Raw genomic sequence first — 22,300 nt, 5'->3', positions numbered from 1 at the left:
GATATTAATTTTTTCTAACTTTATTATTGATGGCAAACAACCTTCTCGGATATCTACAGATCTGTTCATCTTTCCTTTTTTAGTAGTAATTTTTTGACATGAAGCTGTAGATTACTGCACTACAATTAATGTGCTTTAAATGGTTCTTTGAGTGATGCTAGTAAAAAAACACCTGTAATATGAAGACTCTTGGAAATTACTTAATTTACATGTTTCTGTTACAAACTTGGTTCTCTCTGTTTCCAAAAGTGTTTCTTTTATGGCACCGCATTTTGAATAGTCATGCCCTGCCTGTATGTAAATATGTGTGTGCGTGTGCACGGATGTCTAAAGCTGGCACTTGCTGTACTGTTCCAGATGAGAAGCCTGCGCAGGAGGAGGAGTGTGTGTGTCAGCATCCAGACTGCACTGAGCGCCGCCGCGCCTCAAAGGTAAGAGCTGGACATTGCACACATCCTTCACACAGCGCCGTGGAGGCTGTTCTGGCTGATTTACTGACCAACACACACAGACACACACATACACACATTCTCAGTCTGCCTGTTTCTCTGCCAGTCTGCCTTTTTTTTCTCTCTGTCTGTCTGAGGATGGCTGGTTCTTCCTCATGAACACACACAAGTGTGTACACACACCCGTTCATCCTCTTTCTCTTTCTTTCTCTTTTTCTCTCCCTCTCTCGTGTGTGTGTGTGTGTGTGTGTGTGTGTGTGTGTGTGTGTGTGTGTGCAGGAAGGCTTGTGTTATGTGCTCTTTAGCGAGCAGGGCTGTGTGTTTCTGTCCACTGTGGAGCGGCTGTGTGTGACGTGGTTTAGTCTGTCTGGTCAGCGGGGTGTGAAATGAATGAGTCGTCATAAGCTCTGTGTTCTCTGGCACGGGAAGCTCAGGGGACGGAAGGGAAGTCTCCTCTTCCTAAGCCAGCGAATCCCAAGTCTAAGAGTGGTGTCCCAATCAGGACTTTGCAGTTAGCCAAATAACATAAACCTAAAGTTGAGCCCGTCCAGTAGGAGGAGAAGTAATGGGGGAAGGTAGGAGATGGACCGATCAGTGTTTTTGGGGCCAATACTGAGTGCTGAACGTCTTTCAGCTCGACCAGCCAATCACCAATACAGTTCGAGGGCTGGATGCCACATTAACCTTGCTAGGCATTACTTAATAATGGGTAACTGTGCAGGGCTTTTGTGATGTTCCGTGCAGAGTCTCTCAAGATAAAGTGTGCTTTTTGGAATCAGACACATATAAGATGGCGTTGGACTCTGCTGTTGGATCTGATAATTCCTGTGCAGAACTGCGCTGTGTAGCTTAAAGTTTTGTTGGCTGTCTTTGCTAGATCTGCTGTGTCCTGATACTCTCTATACTGTGAGTATCTTGAGTGAGGTGTCCGGTTAATGGTGTTAAAAGTCTTAACTCTGCTTCCTCCACGAGGCACAGCTGCTTGTATACATTCTGATGTCCACAAATATATTTATATTAATGGTATTTAGCTGACACTCTTCTCCAGAGTGACTTACAAGGTTACTCATATTACAGAGGTGGGCCAATGCAGTGTTAGGAGTCTTGCCCAGGCTGGGAATCGAACCCCGGTCTCCTACATGGTGTAATAGCTCACTGGCAAGTAGTGGTGATCGGTTGCGCCACACCAACCACCAAACGGGAGCGTCAGTGATGGAGATGGACAGAAGGCACAATATAGGTGGATGTTAGTGGTCAGAGCGGAAAAGGTTGGAAGAATCTGACCAATCAAATATGTATGTTTAAATAAGATACTTCCAGGCTGGTGACATTCAGCACTCAAAGCAGGTTTCAACACTAGGTTGAATGGTTTGCTGCAGCTGTGAGCTATGAACTCAACAAAATATAGATTGTACGATCTGACCAGCTCTCAGAATTTGGCCAAATTGTCAGCTGAACAATTCTTCCATCTCTCGTAAGAGACAATTCTAGTAGATGTTTCTTACTTTTTGCATGTTACCTAACTTTATGCCTGACCCACAGTACAGGATTTTAAAAATCTTAACTGGTTTTGAACAAGTCAGGGACCCCACAATCAATGACATTTTTGACAACCCACACTGCACTGCCCTAAATTTTTTAATAATTTTTTTTAATATAACAATTCAAATGTCTGGATTTTCTTAATAATTAAAAGTTCATTTCTCTTTAAAAGGATATAATTGCATTATTATGCTGTTATAACATTCATATCATTCATTCATCATCATGTCATTATATCAGTGGCATTAAATGGTCTTAAAATAACAATAATAATAAAATAATATTGTTTAACACATTTGTGTCTGGCACAGCATATCGTCCAAAAACATAGTTCACAGACAGGCCTAGCTCTTACTGCACTGAAAGAACATCGGAGAAGTAAAGATTGGATTATAAATGCCCCACGCTACAGGTAAGACCTGGAAAGACCATCGCTTAAGATCTCTTTGATATTGGGAGAGCTTTTGCAGTTGTTGGGAGAGGCAAACCAGCATCAAAATCGGTCTGATTATCCTATAGTGTTGGCCAGGCTTTACAGAGAGCCCTGACAGAATAGAGTTAAGGGAAGAAAGCTGTAACACTAAAGCTCTTAAGCAGGCACCCTTAGTAGGCTGTCCTTTAAGAGAAACGTGAAGTAATATGTCTAAGCCTGGTTCACTTCTGTGCCTGGAAGTGCCTCGAGGTTTCAGCCACCCAGTGTGAAACGTACATAGAAACATAGTCACTTTCTCATTTTTAACAACATTTAATTAATCATTGAGAAAAGCTCTCGCTCACACTCACACCAGTCCTTTCAGTAATACCATGCCTGCTCAATGTAAACACTGGAATAATTTGTCTGGAAGTGAAATGTACACAGTTTTTGTTGCCATTGATCAAACTGGCAAGCCTGAATCACCACAAGCTCACCTCAAAGTTTAGTTATTATAATAATGTCAGATTTGGGGGATTTGGGGAACTGACACTGTGTGGAACTGTTACGTGTGGAAGAGGGGAGAAGTCCACAAACTTGTGTCACACAGCTAAAAGCAACAAATGTAGTAGCTATCCACAAATTCAACGTCACCAGGCAACCAACGCAGTTGGAGGACAGAGCCGGCAGGCGCTCGTGCTGGCCAGCACACTGAAGCGATGTGGGGAGAGAGAGAAACCAAGACAAAAACACCCATTTGTGTTGGACTCCTGGAATTTGGCCTCTGCCTTTAACCCATCTGTGCAGTGAGCACACGTGCCCAGAGCAGTGGGCAGCCATCGCTGCAGCGCTCGGGAGGCAGAGTAGGTTATGGGCCTTGCTGAGCCCGGGTATCAAACCCCACAACCCTGTCAACAATAGCCTGGTGCTCTAACTGCTGAGCCACCACTGCCCTGCTGAGCCGCCACTGCCCTGCTGAGCCAATTGTGAGAGGCCAATTGGGCTCTGTCAGACTCCGGCTGCTGATTGCAGGCAGCATTATTTAGAACTAGTGATCCTCGGGTCACTGTATTGCCCCCTGCTGTGCCGATGTGAGTTCTGACAGAAATCATACTTTTCGTCATGTGTATATATACTTTCAATATTTTTTTTCATTTATTGATCTGCTATGAGACTGAAGTTCTGAAGCCTCTTTTTCTACTAATTATTAGCAGCTTTGTCTTTGTCTTTCTTGCCTTTTCTTGTCTTCTGGGCTCTCCCTATATTCAGGATGTGACTCTAAATGGAGACACTTCACACATGCATTTCTGGACAAGCGTATACATACAGAACTGTCAAAGTGGAAAAAAGGGAAAGTAAAAAAAGAAGTGTGAGGACTGATGGCACGGTGGTATTTCCAGACTTTACACAAATACAACACAGCGTTAGAGTTCTCCCAAGCATTGTCCTGGTCACTTTATGTGACCAATATCTGGACTGTATCCTCATAATATTTTAGCCACATGCGTTTATACTGGCAAGTCAAATCCATTTCCGCTTAGTAAGACTGAAATCTGATGACTTTGTTTGTTGTGCAACAATGAGAACAGGTCTTTTGGTTGTACTGGGAGGAATTTTGGGTGTATGGGGAGGGGTTTTGGTTGTCGAATGCGTCTTGGAGACACTGATGCATTTACACTGCTATAACATGAGCCTCGAATGCTTCTCAGACAGACTCCTGAAAAGGTTTGAGTGATCAGATTTGTATCTGTTTTAAATGAGTCTTGGGAAATTTGCAAATATGAATAGAATTTCTGAAGACTTCATTAGATGATATGTGCCATATGGTGACGCATACAATGGAAGTGTTTAAAATCTTTATTAGCTGTTAGAAGAAGTGTTCTGTCAGCTCTCTGTAAGCTATACCTAATAGTTAAAAGAAGCTGGGTGAAGCAGGCAGTGGCCAGTTAAATGAGGGCTGAGGTTGCTGGCCCATCATCGCCCACCAAACATTTGTGACATCACATATTTATTTTCCCAATGTTATTTGAAATATTATATTGATATTGAAAATAAATGTGTTTAAAAAAAGTGGATTGAAAACCCTCATATGAGAGAAGGAACGTGACCAAGCAGTGCTTTTATGATAATCCATTCGCCTAAACATTCTTGGGTCATTAAGGCTGACATGTTTATAGGTTTCCTGACTGCATTTATATAAGAAGTCATAGAGCCACTCGTATATTTAAGAAAATCCCCCCCAGCACTTGAAGATTATACAGTTGGCCAGCCCTTATTAGAGCTTCCCAACTACACTCACATAAAGAGTCTTTGCACGGTGCTCACAGCTTAAGTCCTGTCAGCTGCTGTGTCCCAAGTGGTGCCTAGAGGTCTTTCTCTCTAGCACTGTGTCTGTATCCTTTTGTCTTTGTGTTTTAACTCCTTAAAAACTCCACAGACCTGTACACACTGTGTTACTACATAACTTTCATAGATCCAGCCTGACTGCAAATCCCTATGATGGCATGAAGCTCAGTTTATTATTATTATTATTTTTTATTTTATTTTTATTATTTTTTAATGTATATATATATATTTTTTTTAATAGCACTTAAATCCTTAACCAGTGAGCCAGAGAATATTAGGAGCTTGATCTGTGTTTTTTTAATCCAGATGTGTTTAGTCAGTTATTTTTATTGCATTGATAGATAAATGGCAGCTTTACAGGAGAGGGAAAATCCTTCTTAGAAGGATGAGCGGAAAATCAGCGGATAACGATCCGATCACAGTTTAAATAAGATGTGCTGCTAAATTAATAAGTTTAGTAAAATCCAAAAAAAGTTCTAACATACTAATGGTAATTTATGGTGTCTTATGGAATGTAAACATTGATGGTTTTGAGAATATATACTCGGATATTCCTTTAAAAACACCAGTGTGAGTTCAGAGCCTGTGTGCTGTCAGTCATTTTATGTTGCGTGGCTTTATTAAGACTCTGATCATTAGTTTCAGTGATCAAATGGATGACAGATGAATAATTAGATTACTGATGTAATCAATAGTGATTGCTCTGCTGTTGACTTAAGAGATGTTGACTTCTTCACAGTAGGCGTTGAAAGCGACTGAGCCTTTAAAAGCAATAATGGAGAAATGAGGCTGGAGTTTAAAGGGTTAAGGCTGCCGAGGGGTTTGTGACTTAAAGCTTACGAGAACTCAGTGATTGGAGCGTGGGGGAGGTGAGTGTGTAGCTTTGCTGCTCTTCTCTAGGCCTGTGGCCCCGGGCACCATGCTTAGAGATTACGTAAAGAGATTAAGGAGAGACTTGGATGGGAGCACGCAGGAAGAGTGGAGCTGCAGTTGTTTTGGACATCCAGGGTCACTCCTTTCTGCTGGCCTGGTGTCACTCTTCTGTATGTAGGTATATGTTCTTCTTAGCAGGCTGAGCAATGTCTCAGTTTAAGAACTGACTATGTATGTACACAGTGTAAGGTACCAGTCAAAGGTCTGGGGACACTTTATGACCAATTCATTTATTTTAAACCACAAAGCTTACACTACGTAGACCAAATGAACACATAAAACCAAAGATGTGCCCTCCCCCACCCCCCCCCCCCCCCCCGATCCAATTCGAGTCTCTTAATGCTGAGGAATGCTGAGTTTGTATAATTAACAGCCACAGTTAAGGTAAGGTTCAGATCTTATGGTCTGTTTTCATGTTCCACTGTAAAATGGCTCCACACTGCAGACTCTAAATTCTTTTATTTACCTCCTGAGAATGTCCTCAGTGCTGCCGACTGGGCAGTAAGATCCGGTAATGTGGCCACCAGATGGCGCGCTGAATACAGTGGTTAAAACAATGAATCCAAAACTGGATCTGGATTTCAAATAGCCGATACCTGATCCATTACAATATGCCTGGATCGACCCAGATCCTGATCCACTGGATTGGATCAGAACATCCCTACATTAAACACAATAAGCACATTTCCAGCACTTTCTCTTAGTCACAATATAAATCACATTATTTGCTCTGGGGCATTTTAAGTTCACAATCCAAAAAACAGTTTCTTGTTTAAATAATCTTTGGGTATTATCTTATATTTTAGATTCTTCAAGAAGCCTCCTTCCTCACACTGTTTTTATTCTCTCAGCCAGCTTACTAAAGAACCATTTAGGACGCTCATCACAGCAACTGCCAATTGACTTTTATTCTAGGTGTGTTTTGAGTCATCAGCTTTTCTGCTCTATTCCCAGTACAAGGAAGTGTCTCAAAAATAATTATCTGTGGTAACCATACACTGCAGATCCACCCGTATAGAGATTTTCCCTCTAAAAATCAGAACATGTAAATGAGTTCAATCAGGAATGTAGAGCTTGGGCAGCTCCAGTGTCCTCAGTTTTGCAAATAATTGTACAGATGGAGAATGGAAGAGCTTTACTTCTTTAGGTAGTGCAATCCGAATCAGACATTTGAGGCTGTTTGTTTATACAGCCATTGTAGGTTCCTCCTGCTGTATCATAATTTGTCCACTAGGAGGAGACAGTCATACACTACACAAGTTAGTGGATGTGTGCTGTATGCCCATGTTTTGGATGCAAGTGGTTACCTCATTTGCCTTGAAGCTGTGAATGTACTGTACTACTTCTTTGTTAAAAAAAAATAAAGAAATAAATATAGAATGCACGTCTGGACTAATTCTGAAATGACCTACTTTGCTTCTTCACTACTAATCAATTGAAATATAGCAGAAACCCTGGAGAGCTCCCATGTCAGACATGTGCTCTGCTGGTTTTCCTAGTTGAAATCACATAAGGCACAATAAAAACACAGACACACACACACCCGACTGAATCACTGCCTATGTCTCAGCCATGGCTTCAGGCAGGAAACAGCCGCTGCTATTTCACAATAGCCGGCCTGGCTTTTTCAGACTTGCAGACTGGTCAAAAAAAGGTACGTTTAAATTTAACTTGAAAAAACATTGCTGACCGTTTCGCTGATGCCATCAACAGTCAGCAACAGCTCTTTCAGTCGATGCTGAGACGGTCTTTAAGAGGTTAGAATAGAGCAGGCAGGACAGCCCACTCTTGACATTACTTTTTTACTCACTATTGAATCACTAGCACAAGCTGTGAGGTTAAGCATGTGTTTTTTATGCTTACCGAGCTCTTTTTATTAGGAACACCTGTACACCTTCACATCAGCCAGTAAAAGTATGCAGATTCAAGCCAGCAGCTTCAGATAATGTTCACATCAACCATCAGAATATGTGATCTCTGTGATTTTGAATGTGGCATGTCTGCTGCCACATTGTCAGAAGAGCTGGTTTTGGTATTTCTAGAGCTGCTGATCTCCTAACATTTCAGCACAACAGCCTCTTCAGAGTTTCCTCAGAATGGTGAAATAAACAGCGTCCAGTTCTGCCACTCACTAGTTAATGTTCTCCTCCAAGTGTGTTGGATTGTCTACCTGGATGAAATCTGGCTATATATTCACATCAGGAAGTATATGAGCTCATGTGCAGCATTATACCTTGTGTGTGTGTGTGTGTGTGTGTGTGTGTGTGTGTGTGTGTGTGTGTGTGTGCTTTTGTGGTCATGTGCGTGTGCAGGTGGGGCCAGTCTGAGCATGCTCACAGTTCTAGGGGCAATCATCTCCTCCACAGCCGCCCAACATGACCAGACAGCGCTAGGAGAGAGGGTGTGGGTTGCTATGGCATCCTGCCCTGCCCAACACAAACTAATGCTGATGAGAGGAAGAGAGTTTGGGAATGAGTGGGCTTTGCTTTTATCATCTGGTATCTGTTACTCACTCTTGCAGGTTTCTGATTTCTAACACCACAAAAAAATATGATTTTGTATGCGCCAGCTGCTGATCAGAACCCCTAATCATCCCCTTGTTTGTTCAGAGACCTCCCCTTTACGAGCATTGATCTTAATCACCCCCTTGTTTTTTTCTGAGAACTCCCCCTGATTGTGACTGGTCCTAATCACCACATCTGGTCTGGGACCTGTCCCTGACTGCGATTGCTTCAAATTGTTGGAATTGAGCCCTTTGCCTGGCTGTGTTTGGTCCTGATCACCGCCTCATTCGTTTTGAGACTTCCTCCTGATTGCGATTGGTCCTAATTACCACCACGTTTATTCTGGGCCCTACCCCTGAATAATTCATTCGCTTCATTTGTTTTGACACTTCCCCCTAAATGTGATGGTTCTAATCTATGTATCGTGTGTTCTGAAACTGCCTCATTTGTTCTAAGTTTCTCGTGCTGAGTGAAATTGATCCTCATCTTCATCATTTGTTTTAAACTGCAATTGGTCCTTATCATCGGCTCATTTGATCTGAGACCTCCCTCTGACTGTGATTGATTCTAATTGATGGTTTTAAGACCTCCCCCTGATTATGACTGGTCCTAATCACCACCACATTTGTTCTGAGACCTCCTCCTGACAGCGATTGGTCCTTATCATCGGCTCATTTGTTCTGAGACCTTCCCCGTGACTGTGATAGCTTGGTATTGTTTGTATTGAGCTCTCTGCCTGACTGTGGTTGGTCCGAATCACCGCCTCATTTGTTTTGATACCCCTCCCTGAATGTGATTGGTCTTAATCTTTGCAAAGTTTGCTTTGAAATCGCTGCCTCATTTGTCCTGAAACCTCCTGCTGACTGCAATTGATGCTAATCATCTCATCATTTGTTGTAAGACCTCCCCCTGGCTGCGATTGGTCCTAATTACTGTGGTGTTTGTATTATTTTTGACTGTTTCTGAAATTCTCCCCTGACTGTGATTGATTCTAATCATTATCTCATTTATTCTGAGACACTCCCTGCCTAGTGATCCCGAGACTTCCCCCCCCTGACTGGGACTGGTCACCACCACCACGCAAAACATTACCAAACCTTTTCCACATGATTCACCTAAATTCACCTGAATTCTGTCTCTCTCTGTCTTTCCTTATTAGGTGATGATTCTCTTACCATAAATGCTTTTAACTTTTTCCAAGCAGGTGCCTTTCTTTAGACTTTCTGTTATGTCTTTGTTGTTTATCTGTTTTCTCATCACCTGTGACCTGAGGCATTCTGCAGCTCAGGTTCATCACCAAAACCGAAAACTCAAGCACCTCCTTGCCCAAGTAGCTTATGTTTTCTGGCTTACACACTCAAAACATGTTATAGATGCTCACTGGTGCATCAGACATGCTAGAATGCGGATCTTGATCTGCTTTTTTACGCTCACTGAACATGGCCAACCTACACTGTGTGTTTTCTTAGAGCGTCACAGTTGTTGGCAGTGAAACTCCTGGAGATGCAGATGGATGGCGGTGGTATTCCAATTAGTTGTGAAAACTCTGATAATTGCCTCGTCACGGGTTATGTGAGCTACTGTAATGAGCAGCGTTCGCTTGGTCTTAATAAAAGTGCCGGCCTAATGGGTGACTAGTGGGTTGCCAGGTTCTTGGCACAGTTCACCCCTTAGCAATGCAAAGTGTAAATGTGGGTGTGTTTGTTTGACAGTTTTAATGGAGTAATGAAATAGATAAAAGCAATTAAAACACTGGGTCAAAGTTTGTACTATTTCATTAATAGTATTACATTATTTTCACAGTGACATTTCCAAGGCTAGACCTGAATATTATTCGTTATTCATTCGTTAAGGTAAATATTCGCTTTTAATATTTGGATTCGGAATGCTGTTTTTGCAATGCAAAAAGCATTTTGTCAGCAATTTTTGTACTATAATTAATACTTTTTAACTGCACTGTTTAAATGTGGAAATATATCATCTCAGCAGCGACACGCTCACTCACGCTTTAGTTCAGGTTGCTGGATATGAGGTCTAGTCTGGCAATCTGGCATGGTGGAAGGGAAACAGCGACCGCTATCCTAAACTGGCATTTGCCAAACGCTGCCTTTGCGACCTGGCCACTTTAGCCCTGCCCAAGTGTTTTTTTCTTTTTTTTGAAGGCTGGCAACAGAAAGCTTTCTAGTACCACAAAATTTAGATGACCTTCTCTTCTTGGCACACAGTATAAAGAGGGGGGTTAGTTTACCCTGTAAACAAATTTGTTGCTAATAAATAAATAATATGCTGCTAATATGACATAGAAATAATTTAAATAAAAACAATAATGTTTCATTGAATATAAGTTCACATTTAAATATAATTTTTTTTGTTTGTTTTTGTTTTTGTTTACTTAAATACCCTAGCTTCTACCATAGCTTCTCCATAATCCATAATAATTTTAGAGTAATTTATTACAAGTTATTAAATTAAAAGTAATTAAAAGCTAATCAAATTTTGTTAATAAAAAGAAGTAAGTTTGTTGTCTTTCCAAAATTTCTTTATATTAAATAATGGTTGTAACACTTTGATGTGTAGTAGGGAGGATTGCATCTCTATTGTTGATATTCTGGGCTTGGCACGCTGCTGACTGCACTGTGCAACTTTGGTGAAGCAGACAGGACAACACTCGTAAAAACTGTGGTAAAAACGAGTTGTATTTGTGTAGAAGCCGGTGATATTATGGCGTCTGTCCTCATGCTTCTTTTACTTCAGAAGCCAGTTATGTATCTCTCAGGTTATCCAGAAATGCATGTGTAAAGCGAGTTCATTTTGAGGGGTGGCTTAAAGTTCAAATTCCACTTTTCGACTGTAGAAGGAGAAAAAAAAAATCTTGCATAACGCTCCTTTAAATAAAGTACAGAAAAGGCTGTTAGGTTTCCCCCTCACATTTTCAGATTGAACAGATTTGTAGGGTAAAGTAGGGAGTAGGGATATTTATAGTTTGAGAGAAGTAATCAGTAATTTTAAATATATTCTAATTGGTAGCATTCTAAATTGACACTGTAGGTCTATTTTGCCTTTAAATAACATGGAAACAGCAAAGTAGAGAGCTTCCACAGAAGTGCTGTTTCATCATGGTATGCGCCTTTACTTGCCTGTGACTGCATGGCTTTAGTGTAGGGCAACAGAGTAAAGGGGAATGTAACTGGATATCAGCATTATTTGACAAGTTACTCAGTGCTTGAAAGATGATAAATGCCCATGCTTGAGAAATAGAATTGGATAGAAGTGGTGCTGCTTCCATTTGCATAGTTTTTCAAATGATATTCAGTTATGTTGTTCTATTCTCCATTACCATTCCTATTCCTACTCCATTTTCAACTGGTGTTATTGCTATGTTTTGTATGTATTTTTATTTGTATAAATATCTATATATTCCCCACCACACAAATATGTACTTGGGCAAGACTCCTCACACTACATTCATCTAAAAGGGTAGCCTGATTCAAATGCAAGTCACACTGGATAAGAGTGTCGGACAAATGGCATAAATGTATATGTTATTTTATAACTTAAAATAGAGTGAAAATCCAAGTGTTTTTTTTATCTATGAATGGTATGGTAAAATAGTGAATTTATCTTTTATTATTATATTTTATGGATTTCTTTCTTCTTTTTTTTTTATATAAAACTATCATATATAAATTGATATAAAGAACCCAGGATCATTTCTGCTTCTAGATCTCCGGTACCCCCAGTCTAGATTTTCACACCTCTGTTTGCAACTCTTAGCATGTAGGGATTGAGCAATAATAAGCAATACATGAGCACACATATCATGACAACAACTAACAATAAATACTGTTGTATCCCACAGCCTTAAACTAGGCCTACTTCAGCACTCCACAGATTCCCTATTTTCCTTTGTTTGTCTCCAGCTAACAGTACAGAGTATGAGTACCGGTCCCCGTTGGATGACACGGTCGTATTCTCCGCAGCTTGCCATTCCATTATATAACCAGCAGCGGCATAAATCCAGCTCAAGTAGACAAGTCAATGACTTGTGAGTTATATTTCGAGAATGAGAGGCCAGACGATTGGGTCTTTGAGGCAAGCGAAGGCAGGATGACTGCAGCATTGCATAATGACACTTGGAACGGAAAGATGGTGGAAAAGGCGGCTCTGCTGCCGGTGCAGGGACTGTGGTTCTGTGATTTTTTTTGGCTGAGAGGCTGTATTGGGTAGCGGGCGTTAGGCCTAAAAGGAGGCTAATGCTTTTCCAGTGTTGGAAGGAGGAGTGAGATGCCTTTGATTTGGCCTGCAGGAATGTTAAGCCATCAATCATTTTTGCATAGCAGGCGCTGACACTGATGATGGCTTTCACTTTAGCCTAATCTTTATTTGCTGTAAGACCTCTTCAGTTAGAGTTGTTTTTTGTGAATGGCTTTATAAGGCTAACATAAGTCATATAGCACTCTTGTGTATTTCTGTAACTGTGGGTTTTGTTGTGTTGTTTCATGCTGTAGAAAACACAAGCCCAAAAACACAGAATACTCTCTGATCATCAGGTGTGATCATCGTCAGTTTGTTTTCCACCGAAGTGATTTTATCGTGTGTGTGTGTAAGGACAAAAATAGAGCAAGAAGTTTGCATGCCTTTCATTAAGATTAAGCATTTTGATAGGACCGTCGGTTATAGGGTTGAACAGAAGGATTGCCTTGGAAAAAAGCTCTGATTTATAGATGAGCTAATATGGGTTCCTCGGAAACTTGATCTGTCAACTTGCATTTGTTCTCCCTCTATATCAGCCTCTCTAGCTCCCTCTCTTTCTCGTTGTCTGTCTCTGGTTTATTCTCAGTTTTGTACCTAATCAGGAAAATATTTTAAAGAGCGCAAGGGGGTACCACTAATGACTCCATCCTCACAGCTGTGCACTTCACCCAAGCTGAAAATAGCTCAATCGAGTTCAGTGTTCAATCATACAAAAGTCCAGAATGTTGAGGCCTTTGTAAAGGTGGGCAAGATGGTTCAAATATGACATCATGTTTAGGGCTGGGGGGGGGCAGCATTGCAATAGTTTTCTTTTCTGTGGTGTATATTTATAAAAATATACTTATTATGTATTTAAAATAACAGGAAAGCGAGTGTAAAGAAATTGAGTGTACAATTTTTGCATTAAGCTGCAAAAAAGTAACATTTTAATTAAATTTACTGCCTTACATTGCATTGTACATCCTGTGATCCTGTGATTGTGCATCCACATTTAGTGTTTCTCGGCTGGATGAGAAAAGGGGAAAAATGAAGTGGCCCAAAAAATACTCTCTATGTACAGAATTGTGAGGGTGTGAGTGTAAAAAAAAACGTAATGTTAAAATACTTAATACATTAATAACATTATTTATGTCGACCATTGTTGTTGCTTACTGAAAAAAAAGACGTAAAGTGTTAAAGTGAGTTAATTCCGATATCAATACACTGTAATCGTGCAATTCATAGTTTCCTGTAGGATTGTACTTTGTAAACTATGTATTACGGCTGTTTTGGAGCTGAAAGAAACGAGCTGTACGAGGCTGGGATAGTAACGTTCTCGCCAGCTGTGTAATGATGTGCAACGGACTTTGCGCTGCATCATTCTGTTCGACTGTAAAGCCTGTCTAACTAGCTAACGTTAACTAACTTACGTTAGCTAGTTTAATCTCCTCTCCCTGTCTTTATTTCACTTCCTGAATATGTCGTTTCAAATTAAAATCCCCCTACATAGTTTGTCACTGATTTCATGAAATTTATCATTCTGAAAAGGTAAGTAATTTTGCAGTGAGGGCCCGCTGGTGTAAAACCTATGCAGCGGAAACCCCACCATTGCATTGTGGCTTCTGTCATTTTGTTTGTGTCTTTTGATTCCCTAAAGAACCATTTTTGTAAAAGAGTTCTGTAACTTTGAAGACATTTAAAATCAGGCCAAGGACCTTTAAATCAAGCAAGGTTTCTTTAAGCTTTTAAGATTTTTTTTTTTTTTTTTACAAACCTGGTTATTTAGGGAATTTGTGTCATTTAAAGAACATCTTCTGGTCCCTCATTTTTAAGAGGCTATTGGAGTATTTTATCTTTAGCACCTTTTTTCTTCGAGTTGCACCTACAAAAACTATAAAAATAGGCACAGGTAATTTTATCTGAAGCATGTATAATGAAGTATTTTTTGTGGAATTATTTCATTCTTCCCATGAATTGTTTAAGAAAACCGCATCCTAGCACTGATCTTTTCCAGCATGACCATCGATGGCAGAATAAGGGTCTCCTTGCAAATGCTTTCGACACATTGCTATAAGATGAGCAAAAGATAATGTTCCTCTTAACCTTTCAGTAACTCAGCGCAAGTTTTTTTTTAGGTAAGTGTTGACAGCTGGTGTCAGTTTAAAAACATATTATGTTCATGTTTTGATATCTGAAGGCGAAATCGCCAGCTAATTCCAAGGGAAAAGAAGGGGGAATTCCAGACCCTTACTGAGAGGAGGGAGTGAGGTGTCCATTATCCACTTTGCAGTGGGGAATAAACAACAGTGGACCGGGAAGTTGGCAAGCTAACCCTTATAGACAGAAATAATGGATGTGTTTGCTGAGATGCAAAGTTGAAGCTATGCAGTGTTTTCTGATGTTATCATAGCAAAACTCCCATGCACTTGGGGTTAAAGCTGATAAGAATGGTAGCAAGAAATTATGTTTCTGGGAATCTGGTGCATCTAACTTTGGGTTTGACTTCATTCATAAATATGAATAGTGAATATAGTATGTGTTTTGAATTCTGAATGTTTGAAATAAGCACTATACAACTATAATAATGGCATTAATGCTGATAATACTAACAATACTGATATTCTGTCCACGGAAACCCTTTAATGTCTGTTACTTTTTTTTTTTTTTTTTTTTTTTTTTTTAAACCTCTACAAAAAAAAATATTATGGTGACAATATGCTTTTCTAAGCATATCGAGGATACTGTTAGTGCTTAATAAACACTGATCAACTGCAGGTTAAATTGGAAATCGGCCCCAATACTAACAACATTAGCTGGGTCGGGTCTGGATATTTAGGCTGATCCACGGGAGGGATCCATTCACTGAACCAGATTCTCAAACCACTGGAATTGTAGGCTTTATAACCCAGGATCAGAGTAACCTAACAGACATGATACACAGCTAAAATTCACACACATCGCCTTCAGCACCCTGCTCTGTTTACCCGAGAGCAACGCACTGGGAGGAAGGACGAGCGGGGGTGGGGGGATCTCTCTCTCTCTCTCACTCACTCACTCACTCACTCACTCACTCACTCACTCACACACACACACACACACACACACACACACACACACACACACACATGCAGGCAGGGACGGCTGAACACTGTTTTGAGTCCCCGAAGTGTCCAAAATCAATGTTTTTTCACTCAATAGCAGTAAATTTCCATTTTAAAAAGCCACAGCTTTGCTGTTTCTGCCATTTTCAAAAGTGTCTGCCAAAGTTTATGCATTGGTATCTGTGCATTCCTAACCTTGAGTGTTCTATTTGCCTTTATACCAGAGTTCGGAAAACAAAGTAATAAATAAGTTGAGCCGTGAACATAGAATTTAATATGCTTTAATGTTAGCATTTCCTTCCGCCAAATTATAGTTCCATAAGAAGGAGCTCTCAAGTAGTGCACAGCCTGCAGTTCCTTTTCTAGCTCCGGACAGAAACCAACAAAAACAATTTATTTATATAGCACTTTTCACAACGAAGGTTGACACAAAGCTGCTTTACAGGGTTGGGGTTCAAGGCCATTTTGAAAAAGCTAGTGGCAACAGTGGCAAGGAAAAACCTCTTCTGATTGAGAGGAAGAAATCTTGAGAGGAAGCAAGACTCAAAAGAGGAACTCATCCTTCTCTGGTCGACTCCAGATAGCACAATAAAAAGCAAAACAGGAAAAAACAACAACAAAAACAGAACTGAATCAAGAAAAAACTGGTAAATGTGCAGTCAAGCCATAGAAGATGGAAACGTGAGTGCGGATGAATCAATGCAGGACCCCAGAGCAGGACAGCGGGCAGCAGGGTAGAGGAGAGACAGGTCTATCGTTACCTGGATGGAACAACTAGAACTGGGCACATCAGCAGAAAACATAGACAATGCTTGGCACTGAACAGTCTAAAACTGAATAATTGTTGTAAAGGATCTCTTTCTTTCTATGATATAATCCTGCTTCTTCAGAATAATCTATTTAAAGGGAAAAAAGCTTCTGGGCTGTTGAGGATGTCTGCTCTGTTTTTGGAGAATTTGACCCTTACTCTCTACAGAGGCCATTCAAGTGCTTGTTCAGGTCCTCATTGTCTCACGGCTTTACTACTCCAACTCCCTCCTAGCTGGTTTTCCTATGTGTGCCATCTTGCCCTTGAAACGCATCCAGATTGCAGCAACAACTTGTCTTCAGGTTCAGCCATGTCACTTCTTTTCTGTTATCTTGACCGGCTTCCTGCTTCCTGCTATCTGCATCAGATTTAAAACCTTAACACTGGCTTACAAAACCAAAAATGGACCAGCCCCTCCTTACCTGAAAGCAGTCATAACATGAGCCTGTTGAGCTTCACAAGTACAAGTGGTGGAGCGAATTTTCCCTGGTTGTCCAAACAGCTTAGTTGCTTGCTGTCTTCAAACACTGTCTGAAGACCCCTTCAGCACTGAAGAGCACTAATCTTGCAATTATTAAAGGTTTGTGATTGCACTTAAATGTCCTACTAGTCATTAGAGGCATCTTTGGACTCTATTCTATTTGCACTAGTGGTCAGCGAAGCATTTTCATAAATCACTCTTCATAAGAGGGTCTGCTAAATGCCAGAAATGTAAATGTACATTTTTGGATGCAAGACCATTGCATAACCTTTACCTCTGTCCCGAACTTGACTACACTTTCAACTCTCCTCCCAGAGCAGCCGTATTGCTTAGTTCAGGGTTAATGCTGAGGTCAACCTCAAAGGAGCTCCTTCCCCTGTAATCGTCCACACAATGGCTTTGCTTTAGGGGCCTAAGCCTCTGGCTAATGCCAGAGCTGCTAGCTGCTGCTCTAAATATATGCCCCTTTAATTGAGGAGGACAGTAGGGGGTCTCAGGCATGGGGGAACAGTAGGGGTTCCAGCCCACCTCAGTCATATTTCTTTTTTTCTTGTGCAGGAAGCAAATTGTAGATGACTTAAACAAAGCTCAAGCATGGTTTAGGTTAAAGGACAAAGGGGAAGGGGCTCCATCTACCAGTGACATTGTTGACATATATATACGTCTGGGGTACTTGGTGCTGGTCAAGGCACAGACTGTTTTTGCCTTAATTAATACATTGCAGACATGCATAAAGGACGGGTCCATGTAACGCATTTCAGCAAGCTAGCTCCTGACTACAAACTACAGCAGAGGCTTTCTAGACTTGAAAAAATAGCCTTCTGGGGTTTAGTTCCAGACTAACTGAATAAGCTAGAATGAGTTTAAATTTCATAATAAAAGTACTGAGACCAGATAACACTAGTAACACATAACAAATATAGCAAATAAATAGGAAAGGATATTTAGATTTTTATTTTTTATTATTTAGTCTACTGTCAAGTAGTATATACAATAGGATAAGTATGATAAATATCCTTGTAAGTCTTATGAATACAATTTAACTTGCTCAGGGGGTGGGCAACAGGGGCCGGAGTCCCACACAGTTTGCTGATATCCCTGTTCTAACAGACCTACTAAACCTGGCAGTTAACAGGGTAATGGGATCAGGTGTGTGCTTGAGCAGGAAAAGCACAAACTGTAATGAGCCAGTCTGGCCCTCATTGTCATGTTTATTAACAGCATAAAATGCCTTTTGCTTTGTCTCATGATGCATTGTTATGCTGGAAGTAGCCATTAGAAGATAAAAGTAAAATCATGGTCATAAAGGGATGCACATGGTCAGCCATACTCAATTAGGCTGTGGATATCAACAGCTTTGTTGCTGTGCCAGGGAAACATTCCCCACACCATTACACCACTTCCACCAACCTGGACTGCAGAAAAGCAGGTTGTGTCCATTGCTTCATACTGTTTGCACCAATTCTGGACCCTACCATGTGTATGCATGGTCATCCGCTGTTGTAGCCCATCTGTATCTGCATTCTGAGAGGCGTTTCTGCTCACCACCGTTGTACAGAGTGGTTCTCTTAGTTATCAGAGCTGTTTGGTCACTTCAAACCAGTCTGTCTGTTCCCTCATCACCATTCTGAGTAAGAAGAGTTACTCTGGAGAGTGTTGTGATGAAAATACAGGAGATCAGCAGTTCTCAAACCAGCCCAATCATATCACATTCAAAATAACTGCTCAAATCACTGTTACTCACTGTGACTCTGTTTCTCTCAGTGTTCGTAAAAAAGACAGCCGACACTTTGCACTATCAAGGTCACCTGAGGTGCTACACACCCTGTCCAAGGTAGTGACCGATTCCGGCGACCTCGTTATGTGGGTGAGCTTACTGCTGTACAACAGCATAGCGAGTTGCATAAACAGTCTGAATGTAGGTCTTCCTCAGAGAAGCTGCGCACAAATCTTCAAACCAAACAGTGATGAATTATGAATTAATTATGAGTTTTCCAAGTCAGTTTAGTGTACATCATTTGTATATACACTGTATATAACGGTGCATTGTGGGATTGTTACAGCGCACTGAACATTCGGCACTAGGTTTTCAGACACAGTGAATTGGGGACAGATGTGTCTGGAACTGTGCCCTATTCACTATTTAGTGCACTGCGGTGCTGAATCCCACAATGCACCGTAAAATATATTGTGTGATCCATCCTAGCTGGCAGGGAATACCCATTATTCATTTCATTGTTGGGAGGTAAAAGTGCTCTGTGTAGTGATCTGGATTTTGAAAATAAAATGAATAGTGAATAGGGCACAGTTTCAGACACCGCTAACGTTAACTGCAGTGAGGAGGTGGAATCAAGAGTTTAGCTTACAGGAGGAAAAGAAATCATTTATTAAAAATGTAGAATCAGTTAAATCATTGTAATCAGTTAGATCTATTGCTTTCATTTTAATGAGTCAACCCATTGTTACTAGATCCAGAAAACTATTGATCTTTTTCAGGTGTGGTATTTGACATGTCTTGTGAGTATAACTCAGCTTCAGTATCAGGACGATCACACAGACTGTTCTTGTGAAGCTTTAACCTGTTCAGAAAGAATGAGGAAATATAAAAATGATTGGCATTGAGAAAGAGGAAATGATGGTCAATCAGTGGGTTTGCCTCTGCATGGGACTGACAGGTAAGGTGGGGGCGTGGTGTTGTGTGTGTGTGTGTGTATGTGTGTATGGGTATGCATGTGTGTGGCAAATGCATGCTTTTTCTCCCTCACCTGCGCGGTAGCCTCGCCCCCTACCAACAAGATAAGCTTCCATATCTGTGTACGCGCTCATCAGATCAGGTGGCTAAATACGTTGTCTCACGCACACTCTGGCGACCAGCTGAAGGGACTGGACGTGCACCAGCTTAGTGGGCTACACATAGGGTTACACACATGCATTCATATCACCTGACATGCAGCCCGCAGAGTTCGGGGGGAGCGCACACACACGTGTTTGTGTGTCTGCCACAGGTGAGCAGCGAGACGTCTTGGAGTATCTTTCTCACTCTAACTCTCTTTGTTTTTTCCCTCCCTGTCTTGGTTTCTGTCTCTCTAAACTCTGCTTGCTTTGTTCTGATTCATAGTGTTTAATGTGGAGTAGTGAGATGCATTAGCTCATGTGCTGTTCGCAGGCTACATGTAACGCAAGGTGCTTATACTGTTTCTGTGGAACGGGGCCTGCTCAAGCACCCGGGAAATTTCATAGTTAATGTCATGGATCATGATGTGTAATCAGATCAGTTTGAACATGTCAACCTGAAAGCAGGTCTGTACTGGAAGTGGATTTTGGAGATTTGGAACAGCTAAGACGTATGCCTTTATTGCCTGTCTCGCTCGGTCGCTCATTCTCTCTCGCCGTCTCTTTCATCATATATTATTTTTTAGTTAACACACATCCAGACGCGCACACACACGCACAAACACACACATACATACACGATATGGACAAACCTATTGGGACATCTGCTTATTCATTGTTTCTTCCGAAATCAAGGGTGACGAGCGTTAGTGAGGTCAGGATGTTGGATGATCACCAACCTACCTCATCTATACTAAATCCCTAACTCGTCCCAAAAGTTTTGGATGGAGCACCAACCATCATTCAGAGGACACAGTTCCACTGCTCCACAGCTCAATGCTGGGGGGGGGGGGGGGGGGGGTTATAATTGTCTAGCCCACACCTGGCATGGTGCCAGTTGGTTCATCTGTTTATTGGCAGTACTTCTCCACAGGGACTAGAAAGGCTGTGTTTGTGTGTGTACATTTGCACATCTTCCGAATGTAATCATCATGTGTGATAAGTGTCCACAAACATTTGGACACATTACATACCTACATACCTGTCCAAAAAGCAAGCATGTTTAGTTGTGGTTGAAAGTTTACATCCGCTCGTCTTGAACACGAATATCGTGCTTTCAGCATTAGGCTTTCTGTGACTGCAGGCTTTCAAGAGTTTGGTGCTCAAGTTTAATTTTTAGTTGATATGTTGACATGTGTTGATGAGGTTAAGGACAGAGCATCCCACAGCCCCCAGTGTTTTGGTCATTCTTCTGTTGAAAAGGTTATGCTGAAGACGTCTGAGTTAATCCTCTTTCTTCATTATTCCATTTGCTTTGTGCAGTGTACCAGTTCCACATGCAGCAAAACAGCCTAGAGCATGATGCTACCACCACCATGCTTAACAGTTTGTGGGGTTGAATGCCTTTTTTTTTGTTTATGTGGCTTCTGTACAATCACACCCTGCCTTACTTTTACAAACTGAAAAATGACCAAATACAACATTTACTTTGCTCGCAGGGTGACATTTACACATGTTAAACTGCTCCGAATCAGGAGAGAGAAGCTGGTTAGCATTAGCGTAGATAGCAGCAGTGTAGCTGGGCTGTGTTGGTCAACCCAATGACTGTTGTCAACCGGACCTTTTTTAATGTGGGCACAAAGAAGGCCTTGACCTTGGCAAGTTAAAAGACATTTGGAAATGGAGCGCCACTGAATTAATCACCTACGTGGCTGGATGTTTCTTTTTACCTGGTATGTATAATTATGGCCTTGTGGAAAATGTGGAAATGGAAACTTGTGCACCAATGTCTTGTTTTGAATGTTGTACAAGTTTTCTGTACAACATCACTGAAAGTCCAGTATTACATTCATACATTTGTGACATTCATGATCCATGAGTGGATGCAAACTTCTGACCACAACTGCATTTCTATATTTGTTTGTTTGTTCTGAACAGTGTTGATATACTAACTGTTAATTTTATTATGGCTGACTCTGTCTCTGTGTGTCTCTCTCCCTCTCGGAAAGTGTCATCATCTCTTTTCCGTAGTTTTATAAATATGAACTGCTAAATTGCTTTAATGTTATTGTTCATAGACACACACACAGACACACACACAGACACACACACACACACACACACACACACACACACACACACACACACACACCCACACACACGTTTTGGCCTGACAAGCTTCAGTTCTGTGTTTTCCTCCAGCGTCTGCATATTTCACATCTGCTTCTTATATCAACTACCCAAGCTCCTCTGCACCCGCCAATGTGCCCCCCTAACCCCCCCGCAAATAACAGATTGACCTCGGCTCCCAGCGATCGATTTCCAGCTCCACATGGGAACACACTTCATCCAAATCTGCACACTCGCCTGGTCTGCAGTGGGCCATTTCTGCCATCCTCTCTGTTGCTTAATCTTTCTCCTTCCCTTCCACTCTGTCCTCTTTTTTCTCATTCATCTTTTATTCCCTCCTTCCCTCCATATCTCCTTCACTTGCTTTTTCTGTGGTTCCTTTTCCTTTCTTTCTACCTTGCATTCCTTCCTTTCCCCTCTCTGTCTTCCTTTCTTTTCTTCCTATTTTCCCTCTTTTACATCTTTTCCTTTTTTCATTACCCTTTCCTTCCTTAATATTTTTTCCCTTTTTTCCCCCGTTTTCTTTCTT

The 22,300-nt window shown here is 41.2% G+C and overlaps 1 protein-coding gene across 3 annotated transcripts in view; it reads left to right on the top strand.

The window, feature by feature from the left end:
- The first annotated feature begins 406 nt into the window (after window positions 1–406).
- Window positions 407–22,300, top strand: part of plekhg5b (pleckstrin homology domain containing, family G (with RhoGef domain) member 5b) — a 74,014-nt gene continuing 52,120 nt past the window's right edge. For 2 of the 3 annotated variants that reach the window (XM_072696843.1, XM_072696844.1), the window contains exon 1: window positions 19,697–19,814. In XM_072696843.1, the coding sequence (XP_072552944.1) occupies window positions 19,737–19,814 (78 nt within the window). In that variant the 5' untranslated portion in view covers window positions 19,697–19,736. Of the gene's footprint in view, window positions 432–19,696; window positions 19,815–22,300 lie in introns of those variants that run through there. The other variant, XM_072696848.1, reaches the window with a different exon arrangement.

The sequence above is a fragment of the Salminus brasiliensis genome, chromosome 14 (genome assembly GCF_030463535.1).
Source record: "Salminus brasiliensis chromosome 14, fSalBra1.hap2, whole genome shotgun sequence".
In the NCBI taxonomy this organism is placed as follows: Eukaryota; Metazoa; Chordata; class Actinopteri; order Characiformes; family Bryconidae; genus Salminus; species Salminus brasiliensis.
The sequence above is the reverse complement of the archived record's forward strand: the minus strand, read 5'-3'. Positions and strand labels throughout refer to the sequence as shown.